The following is a 21674-nucleotide window of genomic DNA, read 5'->3' as shown; positions in this document are numbered from 1 at the left end:
CCCGCAGATAACCAGGGGGAGTAATTTCCAGCTAAAAATGTGTTTGTGGTGGAAGACAGCTATCAAATGTTCCACCTGGTTGGATAAACAGAAAGCACAGTTTATAAATATCTGTTCTGAAGGCGAAATTGCTCGATGATTAACACAGATCTTAGCATGGAACACATCCAGCCTGGTTATTGATAAGAGGGGATGCAGTGGGTCGTAACATGCTCTCCGTGACTGATATGGGAAAGCTGGCAGGGCTGCAGAAAGGGAAGGCTGATACACTGAGCCCAGCCCGGTTGCAGCCATGACCGCTCCACGGGGCAGTGATGGCCAAGTTGAGAGCCACCACCACGCCATAGCCTCCGACACTTGCTTTTTGGGTTTCAACCTCAACCCCCCTGAGGTAAGACCAGTGCAAGTCCAAAATAGAAGAGTAGTAAAAAAGAAAAAAAGAAAGATTTGTTTCCTGCACTGCTTGCACAGGTCCCTTTGAGCCCACCTTTGCTGTGGGAAGGTGCTACGAGGATGTGCACACCATACGTACGTGCTCTCCTCCTGACCCCTCTAGCTTTGCTGGTATTGCTGGTCGCCTACGTGAATGCTGAGGGGGGTTCCCCCTGCTGTGGCTAGCCTGGCTCAGCTGCTCACTGTGGTGGTGGTGACAAGACCTCCCATCCCACCTGCCACCCTGCCCCGACCCAAACCCTGGGAGCAAGCATGACCTCTGCATTAACGCCAGAAATGCTTAAACCATCAGCATCCAGCCTCAGGCAGGAGCAAATCTCAGAGCCAGGAGGAAACTTGACCTCTCCCACCAGCCAGGGAGCCATGGTTGGATACTGCCCCACAGGTACTGGAGCAACCAGCCGGTGCCTCTTGGCTCAGGGAGGCAGAGTTTTGGCTGGATGCCTGGGGGGGCTGACGCACATGGGACCGGGCTGGGTGCCCTGTGGGAGTGGGACCCAGCCCCTGGCAGCACCAGGGCCCTTTGTCCATGCTGCTTCCCTGACGTCTTTGGACACCCCCTGGGGATGTGGACGATGAGGCTCTCGTGTGTCCCCCACCAGCTGCGAGCATGTGCAGGGCACCCCAGTGCCACTGGAGGGATTTGGCCCCACGGGTGCCCACCCTGCAGGCAGCACCCCCTGCCACCCCAGCAGCTGCAGCCCAGCTTTGGCACACAGAGGCGGTTTTGTACAGTGGCCAGCAGCTTGCTGCCGCAAGAATAGAAACTTGTTTTGCAGTTGGACCTATACTGGGAGCTGAACACAAGTTTCCTTTCCAGCAGTGCAAGGGCAGTGCGGTACCTGCCGTAAGCCATGCATGAGGGCCATTGCTTTTCCTAAATGGCAGCAACTGCCTGGAACCCAACGGGATTTTGTCCTTCCCGGTCTGTGGTGCTGATCCCCAGTTGGCCAGGGCCACAGTCATATGGGAAGGTGATTCTGGGCAGGGATCCTGGGGACCACAAGCCAAGCATCCCCATCCCTTACACAGGAGGTGAGTGGATGCACTGCTCTCACTGTGACAGCCCTACCTTACCCTGGGGATGAGGCTGTGTGGCAGGGAGAGTCATGGACCATTTTGGGCTGCAGCACCAGTGTCTGAAACCCATCCAAGGTGCCCAGCCTCGGTGGGACCCACATGCCTGGTGCAGGGATGCAGAAGAAAAGCTGTCATTACAGCAGTGTGCATCTACAGCTAGTGATGCACGGAAAGAGAAATTAATGTCTTTATTAATATTGCCTGGTGTGTGGTCAGGCCATGGGAGACATGCTACTGAGGAGCGGAAGACATGGTAAAGTTATCGTCACCCACACATTGCAAATTCACATCAACTCTACAGCAGTAATCCCACAGCAGTGACCCTAAAAATGCCCTTCCATTTTTCGGAGAGGACTCTACAGAAGCTTTCCTAGTTAGCCTTTCTGTTCTTCCGCCCTTTTATGTGCATCTGAGCTAGAACAAAGAGATTTTACCCTGAGCAGCATGAGCACCCGTAGCCCCTCAGCCCACCAATTGCCATGCCACCCCGCTGACCCCAGCAAATTTGGCAGCAAACCCTTCGTCACCAATGAGCTCAGTTCAGTTGCTTTATTTCATTTAGCTTTGTGAGATACAAAAAAAAGCCTGGGACAGAGCCGGTGCATACCGCAAGCCTCCTGGTGTCCCCTCTGGCATGCAGCAGCTGCAGTGAGCCTTTGGATACATGTTCCTGAGTGGGATGGGGCAGTGATGATGCCCACTCACTGGCTGTAGTAATAATCCTGGCCGTACACATCATAGCCATGCCCCTTGTAGTAGCCATATTCATCCTCGTAGGCCCGGTAGCTGTCCCCACGGGTGTACTCATCCTGATCCCTGTAGCTGCCATCGGTGGTGCCCTCCTCCCCCCGTCTGTGGTCTGCAGCCGTCACCTCATACTCCCACTGCTCCCCAACTGTGGTGGCATCTGTGGGTCCCCCATCTCCCATGGTTGTTGCCTGGGACAGCCCGTCTTCACCAGTGGTGCTGGTGATGGTGGTCACTTCGGTTTCCTCCTCCTCCTCCTCCTCTTCCTCTTCTTCCTCCTCCTCTTCCTCCTCCTCCTCCTCAGCTGTGCCAGTGCTCTCCTCAGCCACCGCGGTGCCATTGCCGTGAGGTCCATCTGCCTTCTCAGTGGTGTTGGTGCTTGTGCCATTGATGCCATTCTCATTCTCGGCGACCTCTTCCTCCTCCTCCTCCTCCTCATTCTCATCGCTGTCTTCATTTTCAGAGTCACCCCCCTTGCCGGCAGTGCTGCTCCTGCCCCCCTTCAGGGGTCCTTGGCAGCTCTTGCCCTGGTGGGGGGAAAATAACACGGCATTAGTTGGGTGTCAGGAGGTTGTAGCTTTTCAGTGCCACGTGGTGTGGGGCAGGCATGGGCACAGCTGAGCATCCCCCCCATGCCTTGCATGGCAAGGCTGCCTTTTTGGGGTGCCCCTTCTGACCCTCCTGCCGGGTTAATGCCCAGAGCTTGGCCCAGCTGTGGGCATATTGCGCAGCAGCCCCCCCATGCAGAAACAGGGTGCAGGGCATCCCATGGGTGCAAGTGGGCATGCAGTGAACATACCCTCCCCCCGGGTGCTCCCCTCCAGCTCCCCAAACCACACCTGCTGGGGAGAAATGATGTCTCCTCCCAGCCTGCCCTGGCTGTCCCCAGGGCCTGCTCCGGCAGGGTGGCCAGCTGCCTCCATGCCAGCATGGGATGGCTCCTGCTGGGACAGGGAGAGGACAGGGCAGGTGGTCAGCAGCAGGAGTGGAGCGCAGCCCTCCCAGCAGTGAGGGGGGCACACAGCATCCCCACGCAGTGTTTGGGTGCTGCTCTGAGTTTCCTGCTTTCCCACGGGTCTCGCCCCAGGCTGAACTTGAGAAGATGCAGCAGGGCAGCCCAAGCCTTGCAATTAAGTTGTGGTGGCTGGAGTCGGGTGTTCCCATTCTGGCTACACATTTTGCTTTACAAAGCATCTAAAGGTTTGCTTTTGAAGTTACCTCTCCCAGTTTCCAATAAACAAAGCAAGCCACAGGCACACTACATGCAGACACACTACGCACCAGGTGTAGATAGCTGGCAAGAGCGTGACAGCTCAAAGCCAGGCATGAGCCCAAACCCTACCAGCAATAAGCCATCAGCACCACTCGGCCCCAGAGACCATGCAGCAGAGTGGGTCTCTTAGCAGGGTGCAGAGCAGTCCCTGCTGCTAAAAAAAAGCAATGAATAACCCAAATGCAATCAGAGCCTGGAGCAACCACTGAAGAACTGGTGGGGCAGCTCACCCTGTCCCCAGCCTGGGAGGAGGAGAACCTTGCCACCGGCAAAGGAACCCAGCCGTGGCAGGGAGATGCAGGGTCACTGCCATCCCTGCCCTGGGCAATCCCCGCTGCTTGTGTGCCAAGACCAAGGATGCTCACCCTGGCGTTTTGAGCCAGCTCAGACACTTAAAATATGGGTGCATATGATGCCAGAGAAAACCCAGGTTGTTTTCGTCTCCAGTGGAGGAGCCACCAAATTGCATGGTGTAGCTGGCTGTGCCAATGGGAGCGATGCCCCCCCACCTAGCAGCCGATATAACAGTGCTTTTTACATACCTATAACTGACCTTGGGGCCTTTCATCACAATTTATCTTGCTGACCACCCCCTGCCAGTGAAGGCATGCAGCATCCCTGCCCAGGAATGGCCACTGCTCTGGTGGTCTTGAAGCAAAAGGGGCAGCCCCAAACAGCAGCTGCATTCCTGCATGTCACTTAATTTCTCCCTTGGGAATGAAATTCCTCCTTTGGCTGTCTCATCCCACTACTCAAAGTTATCCCTAGTGATCGCAGTGGTAGGGGAGAACAACAGGCAGAAAGCGGCAAATTGCAGGGAAGTGCCAGGGCTGGCAGAGGCACCTGGGGGACAAGGCCACCTTGTGCTGCATCCCAGCCCCAGGCGGGCCTCCAAAGGGGGTTTTAGGACCAGATGCCCAGGCTTACACTCCTGTTAAAAAGACCCCTGAAATTAGCATTTGAATCATTACATTTAAAAAAAAAAAAAAACGTGATCAGACCTGACACATAGGTTTCCAAGCATGCCAGATCCCTGTCTCGAAGCACCTGTGTGCCTGAGACCACTGGATTATTTTTGAGCATTTGCAGCCCGGTGAGGCACAAGAGATCTTCGTAATCCCTGGCATTTAATTTTGTATCTGGATGACTCTTGCAAAATGCAGCAGTGCCTGAGCTCCTGTTGACCCAGCAGACAGGAGCAGCATTACTGGCTGGGCTGGTACAAACATGCAATTCCCAGTATAGTGTCAGTTTGTGTCCCTCCACATGCACGTGTGCAGAGCATAACCGTATTTGCCATAGCAATTTTATCAGCACTCTGGAGGGAACGCACCCTGAAAGGGGAAGGTAAGAGGATTCCCTAACAGTGCCTTTTGCCTTGCAGGTGAGCACCCCTGCTTCTGCCCTTTGGACTGTCCTGCTCCTTCCTGAGCCACCTGAAAATGGAAACCCAGAAAGTTTGTCTCAGGGTTGTTTGGTGCATTCCCCGCCCATCCTCTTTAAAAAAAGAAGAAAAAGGAAAAAATACACAAAAAATAATAAAATAAAGCCCAGAGTAGAAAATCCAGTCACATCCAGAGTGCAAGGCTGTGGGCGGTCAGCGGCCACAAATGCTGATGAGCAGACACTACAAACCCAAAGAAAGTTCCCAAATTCCCATATTTGTTTTGCAGGCTGCTGGTTTGCCATACTCACCCCCCCTTCCTCCTCCTCCTCCGAGCCGTCCCCCTCTTCTTCTGATGAGTCAGTGCCCTAAGGAGAGGGAAAACCGAGCTGTAGCGGGGCTGGTGGGTCTCCATCGGTGTCATGAGCACAACGGTCTTAGCCCAGCCCTACAGGCCAGTGGCAGATGGGGCACAGAACATGCCTCTGTCTCATTTGGGCTGATATCTCTGCATCTGGTGGGCAGTGAAGCATCAGCAACCCTTCTGAAGCACCCACCTGGTACCGTTGCTGCAGGGGATGCACGTAGACATATCTGTACAGGTAATACCGGTGCCTGTTCTTGAACACCTACCAGGAGAAGAAGGGGGTAAATCCCACCAGCCTGTGGGCTTGGGTACAGGAGTGACTGAAACATCCTCGTCCTCAAGGCCAGCACTGGGTGGGGCTGGGCACGCGGGGTGGGGGGGAGACCCTACCGCGTTTTCGTCCGAGTCATCCGACTTGGCTCGCCACAGCCAGTTCTTGACCTGGGGGGAAAGGCTGAGTTGGCACGCACCCCACACCAGCCCCAGCGAGGCTGGGGGGTCCCCCCACTGCCCAGAACTCACCGAGAAGGCACACGCCATACCCACCAGGCAGGCAAAGACCAGGGCAGTCCTCATGGCTGCTTTCTCTAGGAACAGTGAAACACAGTGAGGCCTTGCTTTTCAGCTAGAAAGCACCGTCACTTCCCTGAATCTTACAGGTGTTTGTGTCCACCTGGGTGAGCGGGGAGGAGAAAGGCTGACCTCCAGTCTCCTCTCAGTGGGGTCACCCAACCCCTCTGGAGACCCAAGTCCTTCTTTTTTTTGACAGATCTGCCTCAATTTCCATGACTACATTTTGTGTTTGCAAGAAGCCACAAAATACCAGAAGAGCAAGTTTCACCCATGAGTGGACGCATTGCTTTCCCCGAGCAGGACTACTTGCCCCTACTTCCCCATCACCTGCAAGCAAGTGGGGACACCTCCCGTTGGAGATGCAACAGTGGCCACCCTCCCAGAGCCCTGCAACCTGCTCTGGCTCTGCCCAGGGAGCAACACCCCTGGGAATTACACCACGGAGAGTTTAACCTCATTGAGGAAAAACAAATAAGCAAACAAATAAATGAATATAACCAGCTTCTACAGTCTGCCATTGACAAAAATAGCAGCAAGTAATGCAAGGAGACCCCCGTAGGCATATCCAGTGGGGAGGCTTGGCTCTGGGCATGTCCAAGATGCACCCCCTAAGCACCAAAACTTGGCTTGCCCTCCTCCATCCCAGCCCCAGCAAGGAGCATGCCCGACCTTTCCTGCAGCGTCCCAGCTTCCCCCCAGGGAGGGATGCTCCTGGCATGCCCCCAGGCTCAGTCAAGCCTACTAATCTTCCTTCTTCCTACCCTTGTTCCAGCTAAACCCACCATCAGCTGTGCTGAGGTTTGGGGGGGAGTTATTATATTTATTTGCACTTGAAGTTTCTCCATCTTTGTTTAACTCAGGCTAGAAAACAACTGGCTACAAGCTAGCTTCCCTGGCCATGCAGCAAAGCTCTGGATGCTCATCCCCTCCATCTGAGTGCTTCATGAAGCCACAGACGCAGGAAAGGGCTAAAAGCAGCATCCAGCCCTGCCAGCAAGCTGAGCCCCCCATTCCCCTGCAAAAAGCAGATGGCAATGCACAACCTGGCTGGGAAAAGCAGCAGCAAGCTTACCCTGCCACAGCACCGATGGCTACCCGTGGAGTCAGCCGGCACAGATTTCCTCCTGCCGCTGCCCTGCTGGGATATAAGGTCTATTTTTGCCCCCTCCCAAGCCAGTCACCGCCCTGCCCAGAGTGACGCCAGCCCGACAGCGTGTGCCAGAAAACCCCCAAACTTCAACGCCGGCAGATTTGGTGCACAAACATAGCACCCCACGCCGCTGCCAAACCCGGGGAGGTTTGCACCACGCCACTTAATTGAGGGTCTGGCCTCAGAGGAACGGCCAGGAGGCCAGAGGGTATAATAACACTCTGGGTTTAAATTAAAATAAATATTGGGAAATCTGTTCTCGGGGGGTGTCTACCTCCCTTTTGGGGAAATTCTGTCACTGTTTTTTCAAGAAGACAAAAAAGACCAACCTCAAAGACCCAGCTCCACAGTCACTTGGGCATAGCCATTAGACAAAAAAAGGCTAAATCCAAACAAATCCCTCTACAGGCTGCCTGCAGAGGTGAAACGGGCCTTGGGAAGGGCAGGGAAAGAAAAGGGGACTCGGATACAGGTGTCACCAATCCTCCTTTGAGAGCCATTTCTGCCACAGCAATGCTACGAAATGCACATCTGCTTTGTTTCTCGTGCCCCCTGAACCACACAGACCCACACAGGGGCCGGGCCGGCCCCTCACTCTCCAAAATCAGGTATTGCCCAGCTGAAATCTGGCAGCTCTGTACACAACCCCAGCAAAGCAGAATAATTGCCTGGGGCAAAAAAAGGCAAAAACCCCACCCTCATGGTCATCCAAAGCTCAGCAGGGACCTTGGTGGCAGGATACAGCCAGTGGTCGGAGCCCACCCCTCTTGTCCTCCACCTGACAGCAGGGGATGGGGGCACACGGGTGCTGCAGCTGCCCCCCTACATGCGCCTCTGCAGGGACATCCTTTCTCCTTTCCCTATATTTATCATTTCCCACTGGGATTTCAGCTTCCCAGCTCCTCAGTGCACCTCTGCTCCCTCTTTCCCAGATTTTACTTACACTCATCAGCAAAGGCCCCTTGCCACTCTTGCGCGCGCCTGGGCTGCAGCAGCTCAGGGGACTGATTCTTCACCGAATGAAGCTTTAGTTTGCACAGGGGCGAGGAGAATTGCAAATCCCACCCGATGCAATCAGCTCTACAACCCTCAAAGAGGGAACAGCGGGGCTGGAAAATGCCTGCCTTCAAGTAGGTTGATGATACACAGGTTAGCCAGTGATAAAACTATGGTTATTTAGGGCAGAAAAATCTGCTTTGCAGTGAAAGACGTGAACGCTCATGTTTCTGCTCAAAACTGGGGGCTGCGCTTGTCGAAAGCCTCACCCACATCCAGGGGAGCCCAGTTTGAGCCTGAATTTGATTGGGAAGCAAAGGATTTCCAGTTAACCAAATTCCCAGGTTAGGACCAGAAAGACAAAGCTGTTTTTTATTGTTGTTATTTTGTCTTCTTGCTCATCACCACATCAACAGGTACTTTGTGGGGAGTTGCTAACTGCTGATGAAACACCATGCACATTGCATGCTTTTGGGGAGGTAGAGGTCCCTTGCAGCCCCCCAGGGGTCCAGCAGCCTTGGCAGCAATCTGGGCCGCGTCCCCGCCATGCAAACCCTGGGGCTGCACTGCGCAGCTGTGCCTGCCCCATGGGCTTCAAAGCCCGTTGTGTCACTGTGAGGAGCCATAATTACAAGGGAGGCCTGGAGCTGGCCGTGGCTTTCAGCTGGTGCCCCAGGCCAGGAAAACCCACACACACAAAAAAAAGAGAAAAGAAAAAAAAAAAAAAGGAAGCCATGCAGTTTTCCAATGCCAACACAGCAGCCTCCGGTAAAGAGAGACACCAGCATCGTGAGGGACCCGGCAGCCCCCAGCCCCATGGGGCTGGGGTGGCTGGAGGTGCTGCCGTGCTGGGGGGTGATACAGGGGGCACAGGACAGAGACAGCCCTGCTTCCCACTGCCCCACACCATCACGGGCTGCCCTGCACAGGAGAGCAGTGAGCATGTGCCTAGCTTTGAGCTTAAATTTCATCAGGGCTGAGGAACAGAGAGTGCTGGTGGGAGGCAATTTTTAATGTAATTAAAGGGCTTCTGCTCCAGGCTGCTTAAAAAAAGAAAACTGACTATAAAAATGCATATTTCACCCAAGATCCCTAAAAAGCACCAGGATAATTAACATGTGCCGAAGTGACTCGAGCAGCCGGCACCTATGTTTAGCTCCTGGGCCTGAGACCGGGTGCTGCCTGGGCAGGCCACCAGCACGGCAACCTCCCACCACCATGCAGGGACACCAGCAGGGAAGTCAGCCAAATGCATCCAAAATGTTTTCATTTAAAAAAAAAAAAAAAAAAAAAAAAAAAAAATTTAAAAGCATCACATCTCAGGGTTGGAGCATTGAGCTCTTAATGCTTTTGCAAGAACTCTGGCTCTCCAAGGCAGCAGGGCTTGGAGAGATCACCCATTTGCCCAAAGCAGTATTTGGTATCTGTTATTAAAAGTGATCTCAGGATCTGACAGCTTCATGAAAATAATCTCACCTTTGTAGATAAACAGTTGGAAACAAAACACGGAACAGCTCGCCTGCCTCCAGGGGATGTGCCAACAGGTGACAGCAGCAAAACCGCATTTTTCGGGAGTATGTTGAGGCGACGAGGCAGACATGCAGCACGCAGTCCACATGTGCAAATGCAATGGTTTCCCTTCTGCACTCTCATCAGTTTTTCAACTTGTACAAGTATGCTGCTGTGTTCCTCATTACATGCTTTGGTGAGTAAGCTGGGGGTTACGCAGGCAGCCCACTCCCCAGGCCCTGCATGGGCGCATCGCTGACCTTGCACAGCAGACAGTGATGAACAATCCCAGGCAGCTGCTGCTGCATTCAAGCCCTGCCGTCGATCCCATGACCTGCTGATGGGGTTTGCACCAACCGCTGGCACCAGCTTTGCACCGCAACTGGGTGGGCTTCCACCCAGTATGGCCCAGCAGGGGCACTGCATATGGTTTTGATGTAACTGCCCGAGCCCGTGAAGACTCATGGTCAGAGCGTCCCTGTCTGGTGCAGGCTGACACGGCTCCTGTGTCCAAATTTAATCATTATTTTGCAGGGTGGTAAATGAGCAGAGCAGCGTGCTCCGGTCCTGCCCGGGTCCACCACAGGGCCAAGGCTGTGGTCGGGGCTACACTGTCCTATTTCCACGCCCTGGAGCTATTCTTGAATGAAACCTCAGGGCCAAAAATAAGTAAAGAAAACAAAACCAGAAGGACACTTTGAGCATGGCGGGGAGAGGCCAAGGTGCTGCTGCAGGCAGGGAAAGGGGCACCCCTGCCATGCAGCACAGTGGCCAGGGCACCTTCGAAATGGCAGGGGGGAGGCACCAGAGGCAGAGCTTGGCCCGGCTCCCACATCTCCCTACATGCTGTCAGGGACAGGAGTGTGTGCGCCATGGCCACGAACTGGGGAGCAAAGTGATGAGCCAGGAGAGGGTGTTCCACCAACAGCATAAGACTAAAGGATCCATCTCCAATCCCTCTTACCTCTCACAGCACAAACCCAAATGCAAACCAACATCAGCTGGACATGCAGCTTGCTATTTTTTTGCAAGCAGTCAATTTTAGAATAAAAGCGGGAGGGGAGAACACCTAAAATGTGCCACATATCAACCTGTTATCAGTACACAACCTTTGTATATTGGCCGTCTGTAACTAAATGTTTCATATGATTTTCCTTTTTCTCTGAGGCAGGAAACCAGATAAAGGAAATTAATGCTATTTACATACCTGGCAAAACACGGGCCACGAGTAGGTCTGTTATGCCAGCACTTTGAGGCAGCACTCTGGGGAGCAGAAACCCAGCAAATCACTGAGGCAAGGTCACAGCATTATCACAAAACCCAGCACTCGCCGCCACCACCCAGATCCTCACATGTTTGAGCAATATCTGTATATCAAATTTCCTCTGGTTTTTTTGCTTGTTTTATTTTTTTTCAGGAGGAATGAACTGTGCACCAAGTAGAATAAGTTACCAGGACTGGTCCCACCACCATTCTGCTGCCTCCATCCACATGTGAGAGCCCTCAAACACAGCCACATGACAGAAACAGGAGGAAAAAACAAATAAACCCCCCAAAAGGCTCCATTTTGGGAGGAGAGCAGGCAGACACCCTGGGTTCACTGCAGAGGCACCCACTAACAACCTGCACGCTCAGCTCAGGTATTGAGCTCTCTGCGAAAGTCAAATCAGTGTCCCCGGACAGTCAGACATCTGGATGGCGTGGAGGCATGCTGCTCCCAGCACTACGCTGCCGATGACTGCCTACCTCCCGGCCACTGCACACACTGCTTGAACCTGCAAAAAACCCCACGTTTGGGCTTAAAAATTTGCCATATGCAACAGAGGCAGATGGCGCTGTGTGTCAGCAGGGAACTGCTGCACTTGTACTGGTTTTGTTATTTTGAACATACATGAGTTGCACAACACTTGTGTATGTATCCATATATACACAGACAAGTACATGTCTGTTGCTATAAATACCTTAACACTCAGGCACTCATTTTATTTTCCAAAAAGAAGGCTCTGAAAGTTTTCACACTATAATGAACACACTTTTTGCTCTAGGTGAAACAGCATCGGGCCTGGGACAGCAGAGGGCAGGTGCTGCCTCCCCTCCCCAGTTGCAGGTTCAGCTCCTGTTTTCAGAAACTTCATGCGTTCTGCTAACACAAAACACCAGCTCTTTGCAGCTTTGTATTTCAGTGTGTGAAAACAGAAAAAACTGAACTGCAAACCACTTGCTTACTCTGCAGCTTTAAGGTCTCTGTAGCAAGTTTGGGGGCACAGTACAGGTGGATGCTAATGCTTGCACTCCACATGCCATCCTGTATGCTCGAATCCTTGGGACAGTGCTGGGGAGGATGACAAAACTCCCAGGACATGGCTGAGCTGGGCTGGGGGGGGATGGTGGTGTAGTTATTTCCCATTGAAGTGCATGTCAGTAAAGGGAGCTGGAAGAAAAGTTTCCTTAGAGCATTCAAAAGGTTTGTAATATTTTGGGGTTTCACTGAGGTCAGATGCTGTTTTCCCATGGTTGAGACATTTCTTCTGTTCACATTGATGGCAGCAGCAATACTGTCTGAGGTTTTTCTGATGGAAATTCTGATGGAATTTCCTTCCCATTGAAAAGGGCAGAGAAACACAATCAAATTCTCCTGGCCTCACCACGTGCTTGGCAAGGAGCAGTTCCTGTCACAGAAATCCATCACAAGGGGCGCAGAAGAGACAATCCCATCAGACTGTTTCTTCCAGAGTTATTCCCATTTTGCTAAAGATAATCAGGGGCCAAGGAGAAGCCCTGCAGCCGGCTGTGGTGCTCAGCCCAATATGGGAAGCTCAAGGCGCTTGGCTGTGCTGCAAAAAACGCCACCGCTGGATGGAGAGGTACTCTGAGGGTCATGAGGGTCTCTGTTTCTCCCACCAAAGCCAGGAAAATAAGGGGGTTGAATAAACGTAGCCTGCGTGCTGTGGCCGCCCCAAGTCCAGCAGCTGTAGCTGGGCTCGGCGCTGCTCCCTCCCACTGCTTTGGCCACACTGGCTACTTATTAAAAATAGATTTTTTTCTTCTTGGAAAGGACAAAAATATAAACAAGAAACCTTTTTTTTAAGATGATGCACTCGTGTTTCCAGAAACCTGAATGCAAGCAAAAATATCTGCTTTAAACCCCAGTGCTGATTCCTGGGTAAATCACCACATTCAGCTCTAGAGGCCACCCCCAACGCACAAAAAATGCCATGTGGGTGGATAAGAAAAATGTATACGTTGACGTGGCCATTTTTTATCCTTGCCTAACCCACTGGGCAAGCTGACCCTTACAACTTCATTGCACAATCAGCCCAAAACAGGATGCAGGAACACCTCCAGCGATGGCAGAGCCTGCAGTCAACCTCCCCAGCTGCTTTTCTTGCCTGCACTACAGCAGAAAATGGGAGTACTCCCCTCAGATGCTCACTGAGCAAAGGCACATGCTGCAAAACCCAAACACACAGGCTGCTGCTAAAAAATGTCTTAAAACCCTCAACGTGAGCATCTTTTGCCCACACTATCTCTGGCCATCCAAAACCTCACCCTGTGAAGTGCTGCCTGCCACCAAGCCCCTCCAGATGGCAAGCGGGACCCCCTGCTCGCACATGGATGAACAGCATTTGATGGGGACAGCCCAGTGCCACCGGTGTCCCCAAAAACCTGCCCATCCTCGCAGACACGTGCTGCCAGGTGCTGGGCACATCCCCACACAGGGCCAACACAAGTGGCTCCCTCCCTGCAGCCAGGCGGGAGGTTTCCCCAGCCAAGGGCTGAGTTTCCCCCCCCCACCATGGTGCCTGGCAGGGACAGTCCTGCGGGAAGCTGTCCTGGCAGGACCAGCAGGCAGCAGCCAGCTCTGGCACTGGCTCCCTGGCCTTTGGGGAGCAGCCAGCCAGCAGGAGGCAAATTTCAGGCATTGCTGGCGGGGACGTGCGTGCAACCGCAGCACATCCCTGGGAAGGCATGCGAAGGGGACCCACGTGCAGTGGGAGTGCAGCCAGCTACCCATCCAGCACAGGGTGCAGCAGGGTGCCACATGCCCTGTTTGCAAGGAACACACCCCTGCCGCTCAAACTAAAGCCAAATCAACCCGGTTTTTCTCTCTGTGCACGAAACAAGGAGGACAAGTGCTCATTGTCCCCTTTGGGGAGGGGGCAAAGGCAAGCAGCCCCCTCCCCAGCTGTGCCGTGCTGCCGCTCACCCAGTGCCACTTGCACAAGGATGAGGGTGGACAGAGGGTCACGCACAAACTGCAAGAAGCAGTTTCACAGAGCCCGTTCAATCCCACCCTTTGCCACCTCTTGGCCATCCCGCTCACAGGCTGGGCTCACCACAGAGCTGTGGGGCACCCCTCACTTTCCCGGACAGACCCAAAAAAAACCACCTGCCGATCCCCATGCCCAACAGCTGTCCCCAGGCAAACACCACCTCTGATGGCCCCAGGGATGCAAGCCAGTCCTGCGGCAGAGCCGGCACCCTGGAACGTCTCCACTGCCGGAGCGGCAGCACTGCTCGCTGGAGACGGGAGAGTGGGCGCTGCCATGCAGAGGAGCCGGCAAACACATCATTGCTACAATTTTAAACCAAAGCGGCGGCTGTCACCCAGCCCTTTTTGCACCTCTGGGCTGCAGCCAAATCTGTGCTTGCCATCTTTCACCCCAGCGATGGGGCTGTGCACCAGCGTTTTTGAACCCGCAACCCTGACGGGCATCATCACCATCACAGCACCCCAACTCCTCAGGCAACAAATGGAAGAGGTCCAAATAATATGGGGCAAGTCACAGTCGAGGTATCCACTGTGAAGTGGGGACCAGTGGGGTGAAGGAGGCAGGGTCAGGAAAGAGGACTGTTCCCAGGGCAGCAGCATGGGGAAGCTGTGCTTTTCAGAGCTGATCTCATACAGAAGCAGAAAAAGGTTACACAAGGCAGAAATTAAAACATAAAGTCCACTAAACCCAGGAGCTGTTCAGCTCCCAGCTTTTGTAGTGGTGGTAAGAGTCTACAAATTAAGTGCAGTTTTGCTATAAGTAGTAAAAAATTATTTAATTTCTTTACTGGTTCTTGAATTCAGTATTGCAATGCCCAGCAATGACACCACTGACCCCAGGCAGCTGAAAGGCATGCACCCACTCGCACTGACCCCTTGGAGACTGTCCCCTGCAGAGCCACAACTCCATAGTGTAAAACTGTGCAGCTACGCAACAGCCCGCAGCTTCCTCCATCAGCATCGATACCCATGCTGTACAGCTTGTCATACACACATGAACGAGAAAGAAGGGCCTGGATGGGATTTTAAACAAATAATGTGTTGTTTACTTGCTTGCTGGTAGGAGAAAAAAAATAAAAGGCACACTGAGTAAGAGAGGCTTTACCCAAGATGTACCAGCCCACAATAACCCCTTTTGCCCTGCTCACCTGCATCTCTGCTGCAGGGCACCTGGCACCAGGGGCCGCTGCGGGCACCCAGAACCGGTGGTCTGGGAGAGCCCCCATGTCCTGGGGCATCTCCTTTCCAGCACCTCAGGAAGAGCAGAACAACCCTTGCTCACACTGCAGCAGGTGATGGCCATAATATAGCAAAGCCCCAGGCCCAGCTTCCTGGGGTCATTAGCCAGCTTTTCAGCGTCACTGCTGGGTCACCTAGGGGCAAGGGTGGCCCTTCAGGTGCCTGGAAATAGTGGGCTAGGAACACCCCTCAGCCTCTGCTTTCCCCCTCACCCCAGCATGCTGCAGCTCCCCATGCAAACAGCCTGCCTTTGCTCCCTGCTCCCTCCAGTCCAATCCCAAATTGCAGCACCCGACTCCCCCAGGAGAGGAAAACCAGCAACACCTCAAACCACACCATTGTGGAGTTTGTTGGTTTTAATGGTAATTAAAGAAATCAACAGGGTACCTTTCAGCTTTGAAATACAAGTGCAAAAAGGATACAATATAATGTTTTCTGTACATTTCTTACAAAATATTACATACATCCCATTCTGAAGTGGTACTTCACACACCGCTGAGCCCACGCACCGCGTGTGCACACCAGCTGTAGCTTTTGCTGCTTATGTGCAGGACATGGAGCTAACGGAAGGCTCCCATTGGAGTCTGGACAGATGCTTTTAGGGCAGTGGTAGGTAAATATAAGAGGTGAATACAGGGATCTTTCTGCCCAGCATGCTCAGGCAGGGCTCCCGGAGAGCCGAGCCACCACTTTGCCCTTGTGGCAAGTGGGCAGCATCACCCTGCCGGCACTCACAGCTCTCAGCTGCTCTCTGGTTTGGTATAGGAAATGGTTTTTCTTGCTGTGGTTTGGCATTTTCCCCTGTGTCTGGCATCACCTCCCACTTTGCACCCTGTGTAGTTGTGCCCAGGTTGAGCTCTGGCAAACCTGCCTGCATTTTATCCACAGCATCTTCTCAGAAAGAAGTCAACCAGGCTATATAGCAAATAAATTAAACCCCTCCTCCCCCCGTACCCCCAGCACCGACGAGGCTGTGAGGCACACGTCAGTACCCATCCTGGCAGTCGTTGTCATCGTAGTCAGCAGCAGGCTTGTTGTGGTAGGCACCCGGCCGCCTTTTGCGGCTCCTGCTCTCCAGGCTCTGCAGCGAGCTGTCATCCCCACGGCTGCTGGACTCACGGGTGGCATCCTCCTGGGAGTGGCTCTCGTCGTTATCATCATCATCGTCCTCCTGGGACTCGCTGTTGTTGCTCTCTGTGGACCTGCTGTCCTCGCCTACGTTATCCTCTTGACTGCCGTCATCTTCCGGTGATGCGCTCTGGCTCTCTGCTGATGTGCTTGGCATGTCCCCATCAGGGTCAGAGTCATTCTCATCCTCCTTTGACTGCTCCACGGTGTCCTCTGCGGACTGGCTCTGGTCGCCCTCGTCTTCCCTGGACTCACTGTCAGGTGATGGTGATGGTGCACTCCTGTCCTCGGCAGACTCCCGGTCCTCCTGCCCTTCCTGGGACTGGCTACCACTGCGCTCGCTGGACGTGCTCACCAGTTCCTGGGAGATGTCCTCCAGGGACTCTCCCGGCTCTTCATCTGACTCTTCGTCAGTGCCGTCCCTGGACTTGCTGCCGTCGTCCTCCATGGAGGGGTTGTCCTCCTCGGAGCGGCTGGCACTCTTTTCCTCTGACTGGCTGGTGACAGGCTCTTCTGACTGACTGTTGTCCTCTGTGGACAGGCTGTCTTCTCCCGAGTCAGTGTCCTCCACCTCTGGGGACTTGCTGTCACCATCCTCCCAGCGGCGGGAGCCAGCCCCCCAGCCACTCTCTCTGCTGCTCCCCAGCGCGTGGGGGCCAGCACGGCGCCCCTTGTAGCTGCTGCCCGGGCCATCGAAGATGGAGGGGTCGTCACCCTGCATGGCTTCGTCCTCAAAGTCGTAACTCTCCTCCTCCTGGCTGCTGCTACTGCCCCCTCCCTGCCTGTAGGTCCGCTCATACCGGCTGCTGAGGTAGTTCCTGTACTGCCAGTGGTCCGACCCAGTGCTCTCGCTGCTGCTACTGCTGCTGCTGTCTCCGTGCCCTCTGCCAGCCCCGGCGTCCCCACGGCCAGCATCATGGTCACGTTCGCCTACCCCATCGGCACCAGCTATGTAAGTAGGACCTTCACTCCCCTCCTCTTCCCCATTCATATCAAAGGTGTCATCCCCGCTGTCATCCTCCTCATCCAGGAGCCCGCCAGCATGGGAGGGAAGCCCATTGACTCCAGTGCCACGGTGCTCTCCGTTGTCACCATCATCAGCATCACGTGCATCCTCCTCCTATGGAGGTGACAAATGAAGACAAATGCAAAGGCTTGCAATGCACAGGCATTATCGGCACTGCTCACCATGCAGGCCAAGCACTACCCTGACCAACACCAGATTTGGGGCTAAGTGTGCTTTCCTGGCAGAGCAAAACACCCCTCTCCGCTCACTTACCAGGAAACCAAGGCTGTTCCCATCCCGGGCGCTTGTGTCCTTGTGGTCCACCCAGTTCAGGCGCTGAGTGTCCTCAACTCTGTCTCCCTTCTCTCGGCCACCATGCTCACCCAGCTCCTCACCCACGGCATTCCCACCTGCCGGGTCCCCGGCAAGGGCATTGTCCCCTCTCTCTGCACTGGCAGGAGGATGTCTGCCATCTCCACCACCCAGAAGGTTGCCCAGCTTGTTGAGGTAATCTTCACTTGCTGTGTCCTGGAGGCAAAACATGACACGGTGCTTTAGTTTATTAAACACTACTGCATGTTTACTGTTACTGTGGCGGGATGATACATCACTCCTAAGCCATGCAAGTGCTCAAGCCTTTTTCATTGCTCACACCTCAGCCCTCCAGTTTTTCCTGCTGATGCAAAAAAAAGTAGCCACCAACAAAAGGACAACCCAGAAAAGCCCAAACCATGATGGTTCAGAGCACAGAAACTCCTTTTTCAGGACCAACACGGGTGAATTGGGAACGTGCACAGGGAGGCAAGGCAACATGATGTGAAACCAACCCAGCTTGAAAAGACTGAGTAGATGGGCAAAGCTCAAAGACCGGCAGAAGCGGCAGCTCTTCCCCCAGGTGCCTGGTCCAAAGATGCCAGCTGGCTCCCCATCCCAGACTTGCTCTACAAGCAGCTGCCACCTGTGGGACTGGGGCACCCCCCCCCGCTTACCTCCTGCTGGGCACTGCGACGGAGGCGGGCGGGCTCACGGCCAGGCACCTAAACACATCCAGGAAACATCTGATCAGTGATCCACGTGCCTTGGCTGGGCGAAACTGCTGGGGTTTGGGGTTTGAGTACCTGTCCAGTGGGTACTTACGGGGTGAGCGCAGGCTACGGCCCAGAGGAGCAGCACCAGGAACGTGGCCCTCATGGCAGTTTTGGTCCCTGTGGCTGCAACAGGAAGCAAATTATTTGCACGCTAGAGCAAAGCTTTGCACGTGCCCCTGGCTGTAACTTGGCCCCATAAAGCCCTTTCAACTGATACAGCCTTGCTGTGCCGGCACATGGTGCTCAGCCTGGCACATCATCCAACAAGCCAAAGGTTGTCTTCATGCCACCTCCTGGCATGTCCTGTACAGGAACTTCCCTTTAGTTTGGGATTTGAAATACCTGGCCATGTTCTTGCAGATTTTTTGTCTAAGCATCATTAAAGAGTGAGAAAGCTCCTCCATAATTCCCTGTTCCCGCAGTAATATCACCTAACACCCAGCTGAGCTTGGTGACCATGACAGGAGCTGGCACCACAGATGGGCAGCACCGCGAGACCGTCGGCTGCAGAGCTGTGCCTCCCACCCAGTGCGGTCCCCACAGCCCTGCAAGACCTCCCGCCATCCCAAAGCGGAGCACCCCGGTAAGATAACCCTGTGGAGCAGCCTCTGGGTCAGTCTGGCATCCCAGCGGCACTGCTGCCTGCACAGGCAGGTAAAGCAATGGGGGGATTTCCTCCAGCTCTGCTCTCATTTTCCAAGTCTCTTAAGCAGCCCAGCACTGCATCCCCGTGGGGCACGCTAACCGCACTGCACATCAGCCTGCGCCCGAAATGCACTGGAACAGAGTATCACACTCCTCATTTCTTCCCTTATGAAGCAACACCTACATGCCAGCTTACAAGTTTCTCCTGCTTTGTACCAAAACTTGCAAGGAAATCTACAACCCCTATCCCCAGACGTTGCCATTTTCACTCCATGCAATGCCAAAGCAACCCAAACAAACCAAAACCTTTACCTTGAGATGTGGTACAAGCTGGCATCTCTTCTGGTGCTCGGGATGGGACGAGCTGGCTGCCTGTGTTGGGATGCCCCGGGCTGTGTGCCCCAGCGTGGCCGCACGGGCATTTAACCACTGGCTGGCGCCAGCCCCAGGCAGGGGGCAGCCAATGGCACCGGCGGGCAGCACTGCCACGCGTGGAGGTGTCACCGGGAACCGGCCTCCCACGCTTCCTCCGGCCTCCGCCGGGACGCCAGCCCTAAAAAAAGCTCCTTGTGGTTGCAGGATGACGAGACAGGCTGGCAGTTAATGACCAACTGTGCCAGCCCTGTGTTTTGACTGCTAAATTTATTCCATTCACACACTTCCCGCCATGACACACACAAACAACTACAGCGTCACCCACGTCAAGCACCAGACCCCATCCCGGGGATGGCATCCTCCTAACACGTGCACTTCGGAGCGGCATTTGCCCTGTGCCATGCACCAGGGTTCTGAAACCCACGTGGGACCGTTCACCTGCTGGGACTCAGCCTCCCCCAGCACCTTGGGGCAGGAGCACAAAATGCTGTGCTAGGAGGAGAGGACATATCTATTTTCATGCCCACACACGCACTCTTACAAGGGAGAAAGGAAACACTAAATGGAGGTGCGCAGGGAGGATCCCACCCCCTGTACAGAGGGAGCGTAGCACCCCCAGCACTTCTTCCAGCTGCTGGCCAGAGGATGAAACCGCTGCTCTGGAAAACATGGGCAACACGTGCACAGGTGTATGGGCATGTATACACACAGGCATGTACATTCAATTATATATATGAATACATATACACGCTCCACATATACCCTAGGGTTTCTTGGTGTAGCATGAATTATCTACTCCAAACAAGGCAGTAAGGAAGCAGTGCAGATAGCCCCTACTCACTCACAGATAATGGGAGAGGGAGTTTGCAAACCTCCACGTGTGCACACATGCATGCACCCTGACACAGTGCAACTGCACCTCTTTGCCCATGCAGTTTAGGACAGGACCAGCATGTCCCAGCTGTACACCTGGCTTTTCCCTCTGCCCTAACCTGTGTGGAAGGAAGGCAACTTCCTTGCCTGTATTTGGGCATTGCTAAATACTCCATGCCTGCAACACCCCCTCTCTGCTAATAAAAACATGCCACAAGCACAAATAGGTTGCTTTGAAGCAGGCAATGAATCTCTGCTCTGCAAGCTGGGTACTCCCCACAGCCAAGCCACAGATGATGGGCACAGCCACAGGTGAGGGGGCCAGGAGGAGGGTGCCTATGAGTGGTTTATTGGGGGAGAAGTGTAAATGACGGCATTGATGCGCTGTGAGGAGCATTTGCACGTCCTCCCTGGGTGGGAGGAGGTGTTTCTGCTGCCCTGGGTAGAAGAAAGAGGCCTTCACACAGCAGAGCCCCACTCCGGGGAGCCACCGTGGCAGGGGAAGCCTGTGAAACACAGTTCACTTTCAGCAGCAAACAGCTCCTGGCCTGCCCTGCTGTAAAGCCCTGGCAACCACAGTCACCTGCAATGGCTCCTTGGTGCAGGGACCCAAATTCCCAGAGGTGGGGGTACAGACCAGGAGACATGGCGAGGGCTGCAGGTTTACAGGAATTCACAGGAGATGCTGGTGCTGCAAAATCAGTGACTATAGGAAACTTGAGCTGGGTGAAGATTGAGCCAGGGTTGTATAAACTGCAGATTATCTGAATTTGCCTGGGATGTATCATCCGCAGACAACAGAATCCAGAAAGCATCTCCCGTGCTGTGACACCACCACGGCTCAACAGAGCATCTTGTGAAACCAGACGTGTCAGTCTACTGTTGCGGATGCCCACTTAATTCTATCCTCCAAAATCTCCTGCCTTTTGCCCCCATCATTACCAACCAGGGGACCACGCGTGTCGGCCCTGTGAGGACTGTGCAAGGACCACACAGCTGCCAAGTGCGACAAGCATTTTTTTTTCTCCTTCCTCCTGCCCCCCATGCAGGGAGGCCCCAGTGCTGCCCTGGCCCCGCTGCTCTCCCCACAGCCCCTCGGCCTCGAGACGGGCACCATTAAGCTGCTTGCTCTCACACATGCGCACACCTTCAGCAGATGTTTTCCCTCTTCTTCCCTACCCGACCCCTGCCGCAGATACCGTGGGATGTATTTTCCTCTCAACCTGTGACAAAATTATACCCCTGTCCCTGGCCAGATATGAGTTCACATTGCCAACCTTTTTTAGGCACCTCCAACAATTACCATGTTTTGTTGTTTGGGGTTTTTTTATGTCAAACCTGCATTTAACTCAGCCCCCAAAGACCTGGTGCTGCCTTACATACAAGTGCCGCTGTGCGAGAAGGGGATAAACACCAAGCTGTGCGTACGCAGCTTCTTTATAACACAGGTCACTCACTGCCCCACCAGCCACCCACCCTGAGGTCACCTCCCTCCCCTCTGGTGGCCCCAAAATG

At 54.1% G+C, this 21674-nt stretch overlaps 2 protein-coding genes across 2 annotated transcripts; both read right to left on the bottom strand.

Moving 5' to 3' along the window:
- Window positions 1-2234: 2234 nt before the first annotated feature.
- On the bottom strand, window positions 2235-5880 carry IBSP (integrin-binding sialoprotein). The gene is made up of 6 exons (XM_010569854.1): window positions 5827-5880; window positions 5695-5745; window positions 5495-5566; window positions 5249-5305; window positions 3120-3221; window positions 2235-2807 (listed from the first exon to the last, which is right to left on the bottom strand). Exons 1-6 carry the CDS (start codon window positions 5878-5880, stop codon window positions 2235-2237), a joined length of 909 nt encoding a protein of 302 aa, XP_010568156.1.
- Window positions 5881-16029: 10149 nt separating this feature from the next.
- LOC104833266 (dentin matrix acidic phosphoprotein 1-like) lies at window positions 16030-18369 on the bottom strand. Its single transcript, XM_010569853.1, has 4 exons — window positions 18316-18369; window positions 18168-18215; window positions 17452-17706; window positions 16030-17292 (listed from the first exon to the last, which is right to left on the bottom strand). The coding sequence occupies exons 1-4, from the start codon at window positions 18367-18369 to the stop codon at window positions 16030-16032; spliced, it is 1620 nt and encodes a 539-aa protein (XP_010568155.1).
- Between the last annotated feature and the right edge of the window lie 3305 nt (window positions 18370-21674).

The sequence above is a fragment of the Haliaeetus leucocephalus genome, unplaced genomic scaffold, assembly GCF_000737465.1.
Source record: "Haliaeetus leucocephalus isolate CR32 unplaced genomic scaffold, Haliaeetus_leucocephalus-4.0 Scaffold276, whole genome shotgun sequence".
NCBI classification, from domain to species: Eukaryota; Metazoa; Chordata; class Aves; order Accipitriformes; family Accipitridae; genus Haliaeetus; species Haliaeetus leucocephalus.
This window is presented reverse-complemented; position numbering and strand designations above follow the sequence as displayed.

Excerpts from the sequence above, each read along its gene's own strand:
- IBSP (XM_010569854.1), bottom strand. The coding sequence starts at position 5,880 with ATGAGGACTGCCCTGGTCTTTGCCTGCCTGGTGGGTATGGCGTGTGCC. Across the intron at positions 5,746-5,826 it reads GTATGGCGTGTGCCTTCTCG|GTCAAGAACTGGCTGTGGCG; the intron begins GTGAGTTCTGGG and ends CTTTCCCCCCAG. Across the intron at positions 5,567-5,694 it reads ATGACTCGGACGAAAACGCG|GTGTTCAAGAACAGGCACCG; the intron begins GTAGGGTCTCCC and ends TTCTCCTGGTAG.
- LOC104833266 (XM_010569853.1), bottom strand. The coding sequence starts at position 18,369 with ATGAGGGCCACGTTCCTGGTGCTGCTCCTCTGGGCCGTAGCCTGCGCT. Across the intron at positions 17,707-18,167 it reads GTCGCAGTGCCCAGCAGGAG|GACACAGCAAGTGAAGATTA; the intron begins GTAAGCGGGGGG and ends TTTTGCCTCCAG. Across the intron at positions 17,293-17,451 it reads GGAACAGCCTTGGTTTCCTG|GAGGAGGATGCACGTGATGC; the intron begins GTAAGTGAGCGG and ends TCACCTCCATAG.